Source organism: Charadrius vociferus, unplaced genomic scaffold (assembly GCF_000708025.1).
Source record: "Charadrius vociferus isolate BGI_N301 unplaced genomic scaffold, ASM70802v2 scaffold260, whole genome shotgun sequence".
Taxonomy (NCBI): Eukaryota; Metazoa; Chordata; class Aves; order Charadriiformes; family Charadriidae; genus Charadrius; species Charadrius vociferus.
This window is the reverse complement of record NW_009646410.1, coordinates 730,347-741,960: the sequence shown is the minus strand read 5'-3', so window position 1 is coordinate 741,960 and position 11,614 is coordinate 730,347. Positions and strand designations below refer to the sequence as shown.

The 11,614-nt window shown below is 40.9% G+C and overlaps 1 protein-coding gene across 3 annotated transcripts in view; it reads right to left on the bottom strand.

The window, feature by feature from the left end:
- The window catches only part of GRB2 (growth factor receptor-bound protein 2), a 44,323-nt gene that overhangs the window by 4,289 nt on the left and 28,420 nt on the right, over positions 1-11,614 (bottom strand). For 2 of the 3 annotated variants that reach the window (XM_009895876.1, XM_009895882.1), the window contains exons 2-3: positions 5,116-5,213; positions 121-243 (exon numbers count right to left, since the gene is read on the bottom strand). In XM_009895876.1, coding sequence (XP_009894178.1) covers positions 121-243; positions 5,116-5,213 — 221 coding nt within the window. The remainder of the gene's footprint in view (positions 1-120; positions 244-5,115; positions 5,214-11,614) is intronic. The other variant, XM_009895889.1, reaches the window with a different exon arrangement.

The following is an 11,614-nucleotide window of genomic DNA, read 5'->3' as shown; positions in this document are numbered from 1 at the left end:
ATCTGGAAGATTACTCCTCCTCCTCTTCAGCATTGACAATCACCTGTCCTTTATCCATGAGTCTAAATGAGCAGTAGATGGCCTGGTTACCACACATGATTGCTTCTGGGCATTACTTACTTGACTGAGAGGGAGAAGTCCCCAGGAGCGCTCTCGCTCTCCCTGATGAGGAAGGCACCATCATGTCTCTGTTTGCCTAACATCTCTTCAGCCTTTGCTCGGGGAATCTTTCCAAAAAACCACCTGTGGCGTGAGGAAAAGAAAACAATAGGGAAAGTTAAGAATTTTAATCCTTTCATGGAAGGGCCAGATGTAGATATTCAGAGAGAGATGAAATGATTTTAAACAGAAATAACTATGCTGCACCTCACTGCTGCTCCAATACAGGCTACTGAACCATGCAGCTTTTCACTATGTTTTGTCCTGCCAATGAACAACCCTTGACTTGATAAGCAGGTGCTTGCAATAACCCTATTGCACCCAATTTAGCAAAGCAGAGATGTGGTAAAAGTGAAATCCTCAAATTACAGGATTTATTTTTCAGAGGTGGAAAAAAAACCCATGCTCAAAGTTTAATGCCTTGTTCACATTCTTTTGCACCCTATTGTATCTGCAGTTTAACGTATAAAACATCACAATGAGAACCCAGTGTACACAATTGCTTCATAGCAAAGTCCTGCTTTGTGAGTCTAAGACGACTACTCTGGAAACTGGCTACAACCTTGGACAAAGTTAAAATGTCTACCATGGTCTGCACTGATATCTTAGTGATCAGGCCGCATAACCTCAAGTCAAACAGATTAAATGCCTAGCTCAAGCGAGGAACTCAAGTCACTTCCTCTGTCACTAAGGAATGAAGTTTCATGTCTCTACATGCAAAGTTTTAATTGTCCAAACTGGATGATACCATCAACTCAGAGACAACAAAGAAGTCCTGCACCGGTGGCTGGTCACTATTGAACTTCCCTTTGACATAGCAGCATTTATTTCACTATTAGTACCCAAATATAATCAGTGGGGAGTAATTACACAGTCTCTTTTATTACTTATGCCTCCTAAGGAGAAGCCACCCATGCCTTAGCCATGATTTGCAGAGCAGACTATATAGAAAATTTAAGTTATTAAGGATTAAACACAAACCCCACTATTTTAGCAGGTAGAAATCTTAAATAAAAAAAGAAAAAAGTAGTATTTGCAAAATGCAAGGGAAACACTGGGAGTTCACTCACAGGTTTCTCTTCAGAAACATCACAGCTGTAGAAACAAGATCCTGTCTATGGATTGACCCATCCTGCACAAATGGCAGATGCATTTTGTATCAAAACCAATTTCTAGTCTCTTTTAGATCAGGTGGTAAGACATGACTACTTCAGAAGAAAGAACGAGTAGCTTCATTCAGCAGCTGCTTGTTCCTGCAGCCCAGAGTCCAACCTTTCTGACCCCTACCAGAGCACTGTGGTCAAAGACAGCTATCATGTGTCAGAAAGCTAAGGCAGGTGCCAGCAGTGGAATTACACGCAGACCAAGTGAGAAAAATTCCCTCAAGGTCTCTCTGCTTCACTGCAGAGGAGTGCTGAGCTGGCATGCAATTCGGTTCTAGGAAAGACGCTGATAATACTTGTTTCAGTAGCCTATTTTCTTGCTTTCTCGTACAGCCAGGACAATCTAGCAGCTCTCACATAAGCAGTCACATGAAACAGCTGCACCATGGAAGCCACATCTGCAATTCTTGACAGCTGCACAGAAGTCAAAGCCACAGGCTTACCACCACCTCCATGACACCAAGGGTTGAACCCACCTCAGGCAACCAGATGGTCAGCACTGACCAACAGCCCCTGGTCACGGGATTCCTACCCACATTTACATTTGCATTTCCAGACTAACCCAAGATTAAAGGCGAACAAGGGCTGAGTGGTAGGTCACATGGCGTGGGAAAAGCAGAACCACCTTCACAACCAAAAAGTACAGCTTTCAGTTCTGAGTAACAGATCACACAGGATAGAAGCACTTACCACAGCCTCTCTAACCATGCAGATGATTGCCCTTAGAGGAGAGCACTTAATAACAAGAGCTCCACTCACAAAGTTTACTTTCTACAGTGAAGGTTTTGGTGCAGGACAAAGACAGAAGTTGTACAACTCTCCCTGAAACAGTCATTCTTAAGAGAAGTTGAAGCTTTCATAAAATCACAAAGTCACCAGATCTTCCTCTCTAAGAAGCAGCTATCTGTAGAGGTAAGGAGGACTGACTACTTGATTACCAGACTCCCCAGCTACTGGCAGCCCTTGCTCCTCTCACTGGCCGTCTTCAGTATCTGCTCACCACAGGAGGCTACACAAGAACATACTGCTGTATTATATCAAGGACGATGTCTTTCACAATTCCTGAACTTCCTTGCAGTTTTATGACGTCGCTACCACTTTAGCCATTCAGAGTAAAGGGATTTTGAATTCTAAATACAAAAAAGATGAAAAGAAAACCCCATAGATGAAAGAAACAAAGCTAGTTACTTTGAAGGACTACAGTCTGCTTAAGAGCATGCTTGTAAAGCATCAGAAGTGTTGTGCACATATGAATCTTTGCAATGGAATGATTGAAAAAAATTAAGAAAAATCACGGCATGTCCAAGAGAATTAGGCCAAAGAAACTGACCACAACATTCCCACAGCTTCCCTGCTGAAGGGCTAAGCTTGATAACATGTGTCTCCAACTAGCTTTGTAATGTAGGTGAAACTCATCCAGTCAGCACTGCAAAACCAAGTCCAGGCATTACCGCTGATGCTGCAGAGCTAGAGGGAGATGCACTGATTGATACAACACAAAGTTCGCATTGCGTTCAGACTCATTTCAATCGGCGGTTTGGCAATTCTTTTGACTTTACTTAGCACAACCATTTAGCAAGGCCAATTTCCTCCACGTAAGTTACAATACTGCAAAGCGAGACTTCAGCAATATCTTCCAGAAAAGCTGATTACAAAGACCTGAGATACACACATCCCATGAGTCTGATCCACGCTGTTTCATAATAGGCAAATTCTTCTCCTGTCTCCTTACAGAGGGAAAGTCCTGCCACTGAAGTGCACTGTCGTGCCTTCACAGGAAGCCTCCCTGCCCAGAGTTTCCTGCAGCTCTTCTTGGAGTATCATGCCTATGACTGCTTACACCTCTGCTTTGTTAACTGATGTGACAATTTAGATTAACCCTCCAGAACTCAGGTGACTCAGCTGGTGACTGAGAGGCACCACACTTTCCTTTCAGCTTCGCTTGCTAGTAGTTACAAAGCAAACTTGAAGCTTTGCAAAATACAAGCAAGAAAAAACACTGCATTTAAGACTAGCTATGGGGCAAGAGGATTTAAGTTTCAGATCCTAGGACAGCCATTTTCAGTTGCTTTTTCTTCCAAATCCTCTTGAAAAGCTTTCGTGCCACCTTCCAACAACACAGTTTGAGACTAGTCTGAGAAAAGGAGCATTCTCTTTTTCACACCTTGTCAGCTGCCTGCAGTTTGCTCTTTGACCTGCTGGACTAAGAGAGCTCTGCATTATAGCTAACATTACACTGTAAAAACTTTTGCATTAATTTCCCAGGGTTGTTAATGCACTAGTTAAGACTCCCAGCACTGCTGACACATGAAGCTAACTCCGTCCAGTTGCCATCAGCAGTTTAAACATCTTCAGAAAAGGTCAAATTAGCTATGCTTAAAAAACACTACCAAATTCACTCACTTGCAGGCTAATACTGTTCGCTCCCCTTTGATATCAAAAAGCAAAAATCTGAGAGTTCTATCCCTCTAAAACAAAATACCATGGATGATTACAGAACAAAGTGATCATCATCATCACAGCAAACATCACCACAGCATGCCTGCAAAACTGTTATGAGAAGACATATGATGACTCAAATCAATGAGAGAGAGAAACTGCAATGTACATTTGTGATCCCCAGTGGACTAGCACGATCAAAGTAAACTAGGCATGTTACTGCAGCAAACAAGGCTTTAAACAATTTCAGAATTTTCTTGTGCATCCTTGCACCCTTCCATCACTTCTCACTTGGCTGCACTAAAGCAGTGTACCTCCTCTCCCTCTTGGGACACAGTCCCTCAAAAACATCCTTCTGCTATTTTAAAAGAGCCCTTAGAAAAATAATTCTTGATTGGATTTAACCACAATATCTTCATGATATAATTACAGCCAACAATTAACAAATCAATCATCAGTTTTTGTGGGCAACTGAAACACTACATCTCCTAGTAAAACCCTGATTACAGGTTTTGCTGGCTGCTCCTTCCTAAACATTTTCTCCCCTTTGAATCTGTTACCCAGAGGTTGCTGTCTTCTTGTCCAGATGTTGAAGTATCCCAAAGGTTGGCAAAACCAGAGTTTAGTAGAAGACAGCAGAAACACATGAAATGACACAAAGAAAATACCCATTCACAAAATACTATTTTCACATGCCAGATTCTTTATACCTAAGAGGAAACGTTCAAAGTAGTTACTCAAATACAGTTCTTGAGCTGCAAATCAATGCAACTATACTTGCATAACAGTACACACTTTGAAGTTGGCTTGTTTTGTGAGGAAGGTGTTGGACCAGATGAATGTTAGAGGTCCCGTCTGACCTAAATTATTCTGCAATTCTATACTCAGGGTATGACACAGACATACTACGAGTAGAGCTCGAAATATTCTGAAATATTTCTCTTGTGAGCTCTGAATAACACAATTTTTACTCTTATCTGCTATGCTAAGTAAAGTAGAGAATCATCACAGGAACACAGTCACTTTTTCCTGGGGCAGTGGTGCCAGCTCTCTACTAAAGCATCTTCTGCTGGTTTAGGCCAAGGTCAGTCCGTCTGACTCTACAGCAAAGCACCAGAGCAACCACCAGAAAAGCTTCCAAAATATCCTGGTATGTAGCCAGCTGTGAAATGAGTTACAGTGCAGATCAATGCAAGTTGCAGGCAGAGATACAACTCAATAGCCATCCTTTATCTGTCCATACATTTTGGTAGATCTGGTAAGGTACACTTTGCAAAGTACAGCAAACTTCCCTTCCGTTTGAGAGGGTGCTCAAAGTAAGATAAAGGGAACGTATCACCAGAGCTCTACTTACGGATGTGGTTTCATTTCTATGTAGTTCTTGGGAATGAAGCCGTCTTTTCCATTGAGTTCTGCCTTGTACCAATTCTGATCGCATTCTTCATTCAAAACCTGAAGGAAATACACACAAAAAAAAAGCTTACCACATTTCAAGATACAGCAAAACTGATGAAGGTACTAGCTTATTCTTCCCATTCTTGTTTCAAAGACTGCTCTTGTAAGACAAACCTATAAAAAATGGTACTAGTCATCCTGCTCCACTGCATCTCATGAGCATTCAGAACTCTGGTGAACAAAAAGCTGGATGAGTAGTTTAAAACAGCCAAAGGATTTTAGTGCCAAAACCCCATGCTTTAGTAAGTCCACAGGTACTTTTAATAACATAACTAGACTGTGATCTGTGCCAAAGATTAAGTTGGCTGTCATCGCCAAATAATTCTGTCCAAAATCTGCAAGACAAGAAATTCTAATTCTATATCACTTCTAATGACCATTTTTTCCTGAATTCAGCTGACAAACCTGATGCTTTTCCACTGAATTTCTGTCAACTGGTAGACTGCAACAGGCAAGCCTGGTACACTGACTGAAAGTAGTCTCTCAAGTAAAGTAGTATTATGTTCTGTAAATAAAGCCATGCTATAGTTTGAAACTATCTTTCCTCAGAAAGATTTTATTTGGTATTGGAAGTAAATGTTGCACCACAGCAGCACTTTTCCCCAAGCGCTTTCATTCCTTCTCAGCTTTCTGAGGTTCTTTTTTCCACTTTGTGACAATGGCTGACAAAAAGCTGGATCTGAGGGTTTGGTGGTTGTTTTTTTGGTTTCGGTTTGTTTTTTTCTTTGGTGTGGAATTGTTTGTTTGTTTGTTTTTTTCAAAAAAAAAGAAAGAAAAAAGATGTACTTAAAGCCTCAAGTCACAAAAGTATCACATGACTAGCATCGCCTGAATGCAGGAAGATGAGGAAATGCAAAGAAAAAGACAACATGAACACAGATCCAGAGATCACATAGCACATACAGACGTAGTTATGGTAAAGATAGCCACCAAAACTCCAAAATCTTCATAAGCAGTTAGTGTCTCTTCAGACTTTTTGTTGGGGTTTTTTTTTTTTTTTTTTTAGCAGTTACCTGCCTGTTCCTTATCCCCAGCTGAAGGGGCTGATGGCAGGGTGTATAGCCCCCAGGCACCAGCACTTCCATCAGGGATCTAGCACATCTACAGAACTTCAGGTGAGCAAAGATACACACCTTTACGGCCCAGTTCATGATATTTTCAGTTGAAGAGACTTCAATACTTAAAAGATCCTAAGGACTTTTATATGGATAAAAATATTCCAAGCTATCTTTTGTGCAGTTACTACTTTGGGCTTCCGTTTATTTATTTACAAGCACTGTTCTAGCATGCATTACAGTTCAGCCATTTAGCAAAGATAATGTGACCACAGGCCATAAGCAGTTCCAGTGTGGCTCTGGTACAGGCTCTGAGGTGAAAGCTTGCACATGGAGCACTGGTGCACATCAGCTGATGTCTGCAGAATGGCCTTTAAGCAAGAAAATGGTGCACGTTTCACAACTGCTGTACTGACTGCGATACAGCGTTCTGTGCAGAAACTGATTCAGCTCCAAAATATAAAATACAGGTAGATGACACCAGCAGGCAGCTCTGGGATACTGAGCAGGGAAGGTGGAGACTGAAAACAGATACATAAAAAAAAAGTGAATTGCATAGAGACTAGAGAGACACAGGGCACAGGCTGAAACCCAGATCTACAACTCAGTCATGCAAAGATTTGGCACACAGCTTGAATGACCAGGAAGTTTGGTTGTTATATACCTCAGCCGCCCTCAGAGTCATTTACAATACAACAGAACACAAACGTGACACATTTTGATGGGATTTCTAATAAGCCAAATCTTATGCAGTAGTGTGCATTCCTTTATCAAAGATAGCACAGATCAAATCTTTGATAAGATTGTGTACTACAAACTCATTTCATAACCATCAGAGAGCAGTTAAGGGATATGGTAGTCTGTTCTTTTTCCAAGAATTAAAAAAACGGGTAAATTGTAGCTTCATAAGAAGGACATTACCACACATTTGTGCTTTTGGCAGTAGGTATTAAAAATTATCACAACTCCTAATGCCCAAATGTAAATTATTCTAATGAGTTTTATCTTGCTCTGAAGATATGCTAATAGATTTGGAGGCGCCAAATCACATAGGGCTTGGGGTACTCATTAATGCTTGGCCTGAAGCCAAATGCCAGTGAGGGAGCATTGCCGAGGCACACAGTAAGCTTTGTGACCCACAAAAAAGAAAAAAAAAAAAGGAAGCTGGATAAAAGGCATAGTAAGGTGAACTGCCTACTCATATGCATGTACAACCTGTTCAGGGCACTTCTGCTGTAATAACGAACCCTCCACAGCTCCCCCCCTTCAGCGGCTTTGTTTGCTCCAAGGACTTTTTCCTGCTTCACACCCAGACTGACGTATCTTTGTAGCCGGTTGTCCTTTCTAGGATCATTTTAACTAGCTGTCACAGCTCCATTCACACCCTGGCCAAGAGCCAAACCTTCCATGCCCTATATTATATACCAGAGGGCTTACACACACAGAGTCACCCTGGAAGCACCCTTGTTTTCCCCTTTCTGGGTCTTCCAGTGTGCACTCTTACAGCTCCATGTTTACCTATCATTTCAAGAGGAGTCACCTCCACAACACAGATACACACAAAATCGTTTTTTTTCTGACAGTGTCTCAAATAGACACTGCTGGATCTGCTCCCAATGTTTAGTCAAGCAAAAATGACTTGTACTGAAGTACCTTAAATTCAGGACAACTTTGCAGTCACGTGCACAAGGCTGGAATTCTGGTGGCCGCTATTGAGTTATGAAACTACGATGACAACTGCAGAATAGTCATGTAAAATTTCCACTTCCAAAAAACTTATGCCATTATCATCCATTAGTGAAATACAACTAAAACGTAAGTCGAGAACACGTGTAATAACTCTCTGCACTGGTGTATCTGGCTTAGACATTTACATCTCACATTGCTCTCTTTTCTTTTAAACTGTAAACCCACTGAAATTAAACAACTGACTTTATGTAATTAAACCATTTCGCTGCAAAACTTTTTAAAAGCATCCAGTAAATCCATCTATCCCATACCTCCAACTGGCCTCCAAGTGATTTCCAGATAATTATTAAGATTAAAATTTGTCATCTGGGTACTTAAAAAAAGTGCTATGCCTGTAAGAAAAATAAAGGTTCTTAACTGAACTATGGCAAGATTTTCCCAGACTTAACAGAGCTATAAAATTTAGTTTAACTACTGCGTATATCACTGGGTTTTGCTTTGAAAATGTCCCCAAGTACAAACAAATACAGATAAACTAAGCAACAAAATCAAACTTAAAGATTTGCTGCTCCAAACTGAGATAGCCTTCAGAGTCTGCAAAAAATCTAAATGGCACAAACATTTATTTATCTCAACAGCTGTTAAAACCTGCTGCTCTTTGTATAGGTCAAAACATAAAGCCTTCCTTTGCAGCCAATCCCCTACAGACCTAATCAAGGCTATGTCAGAGTGGCTGTTCCTTTCACACTAGGGCTTCTGTGCCTGAGAGGAGGAAGAAGGAAGAATACATATTTTTAGCCGCTACATTTGAACACATACTGCCATGTGATGTCCTCAGTCTGCAATCAGCCCTGTTTTACATTAATAGTGGCTCAACTTCTGGCCACCAGTTTCCCAGTTTGATAATAGATCTCTTATCAACAAAAGCCCATCTGTTCCCATGGAAATGGAGAAGAGGCACTGCCGAGGAGCCGCACAGCACAGCACGGCAGTCACCAAGTTTTAGCTGGAACAGCTCACACACAACAAGCATTCCCGGCCATTTTCAATCCCATACCCTGCAAATATTTCCAAGCACAGCTTTTCTACCTTTGTGAATTGTTGCACACCAGTTTTGATCCTCTCAAAACCAAACAACTTTCAGGAATATGCAAGCACCAAACCGGAATATAACAAGCAGATCTGGCATCTCAACTCTCAAGCTGACTCCCATATGCAAACATAAAACTAAACATAAGGCCTCAAACATACTTACGTGCTTGCAAATTTAGCCAAATTCATCAGAATGTTTGGGTTTCGGAGAGACAAAACCCAAGAAACTTGTTCAGAGAAGGCTGTGAGTTTTGGCTGAGCCCCTTCTTTTCCCTGAACTGTAAGGTTTTGGGATTCTTGCCGTGCTAACTGAAACAGAAGGTGACACAACTGCTCAAGTACAACCTGTTAGCTGCTAATGTGGTTTTCCTCCTTGACAAAGTTGCACTGACACTGCCACAAAGAAAACAATGCAGTGTATTAAAAACACTCCTAAAGTCTCAGGAATCCAAGGAAAGCACTCATGACACTCAAACTAGGGCAGGAATTAAAATTATAAAAGTGACCAAATGATTCAAAGGCAGCAATTCTGCAACTGAATTTTCAAGCCCGGAAATTACTTGTCGAAGGGTGGAATGGTGGTTGGGAGGACGGTTTTCACCCTCCACAGAGGTGCTTTAACACAGCTTTTCATTTCAGAGAAAAACAGCTCCTTTTCTGCTCCATGAAGAGTGGTACGGACTAGCTACAAAACCAGCAAGTACCCACTGCTTCAAGGGAAGCTACACCTCGATTCAACAGAGCAAGTTCCATAGTATTTTTCTTTCCCGCAAACTTAGTGCAAACAGCACCACACAACACTCCAATTCATCTCTTTGGGGTTTTGCAGGAGACAACCCAAGACATGGCCTGGTAACCTGCAGCTCCCTTCCTCATCCTCATGTTGCATGAACTCCCTCCTCACTCCGGCTGCCTAACACCATCAACAAGGCGGCTGTACGGTGGAAATGGCATCTTAAGGAAACCTAGGGTAATCTGCACATCAAAATGACATTGTAATTCAGGTCAACCCAAATCAGAATTCTTCTTTTCTCGGTTTAGTCATTATGACACACAGTACAGTTAATTTTAACTTCAAACATTCAATGCCAAAAGATACATCAGACAATTAAGGCAATTAGCTCAAGAACGCATAAAACTTAAAATATTTTCCGTTTTTCCTTAAATTCAGTTTATCATAATCACACATAGGAAATGCAAAACATCCACATTTTTCAGATCAAAACCTAAAGCACCATGTCTGGACATGCTGTAAGATTGTGAATACTTGCTCTCTAGATGGATATAACAAGCCATGGAAACACTTCACCACCACTGAGCAAGCGCTACTGCAAACAGACAGAGAAAGATTGTTTCTTAAATTGCACTCAACTACCAAGTATTATAATATAATACCTAAAGAATGCATGTCGATTGTAATATAATGCAATAATGTTTTGTGGATACAGGTTTTCATTCTCACCCTCACCCCAATTCTTACTATCACTATAGAAACACTTCTACCCTTGTCTTTTTAAAGGCACTAAAAGAGCACAAAATACAAACTAAAAAAAAGAAAAAAAATAATTCAGAAAGTCTTCCCACCACAACAGATACAAGGTACGAGGGCCCTTCTTCCCCGCTCCTCAAGCAGTGCTTTTGTCAGAAGCCTTATTTGAAGCCATGACTGCTCCTTCAACAGGGCGCATACACTGACTTTTCACATTGAAAACGTTTACCATAGCAGGAATCAACGACAGCAAATTTAGAAGCTGTTCAAATCAAAAGGCTAGTGTCTGGGTTACATAGTGTTGTCTTTAGACATATTTTCTTCTTAAAGAAACCAAGTTATTTTTATTCATCTTGAAGGAAGCTGGAAACTAGTTCAAAGTAAAATACAAGACAAAGTTGAGAGACAACAAATCAAAAATGACAATGAAAGTCACAGGAGACAGCCACTCTAGGATCTAAGCTTCTCTTTCCAAACTGCAAATAACATTGTCCTTCAAGTCTACTGCACAAATCTACTGGTCACTAGAGGTCTGTTCCATATAAACACGTATAGGTAAATCTAGTATTCCCCGAACCTTCAGAAATGGTTGATGGGGAGAAGAAGCTGGGTAAGATTACAGGAAATGATGTTACTTTTAACTACATGAGATAAAGGCAAGCTGCAATTACATTTCTATGCAATATTTCACCATGCAAACTCCAGATCGAGAGAGAGGTACAGTGGTCAAGAAATCCACAGTAGCACTGGCTGGCAAGTACAGTAAAGTATGTCGTAATAAAGCAAAGTCCAAAGAGGGGAATGTAGCTTTGAATTAGCATTCAAGCTTTCACTTCAAAACCACATTTTTTTTTTTTTTGTCTGTATGTAACACAAGAATACTTGAGGCAACTTTAAGTTAGCTGAGGTACAATCAAGTCTAGCCACAAGGACAGAACTCAGTACAGACTAACTTACCCTGCCTCTCAGGCCTTGCAAGTCTTGTACTGCTACCTCCCCTCTGGCAAAAGCCTTCAATTATGACAACTTATTTATTTGTTTAAGATAATAGGAGAAAGAGACAGAGAAGCAAA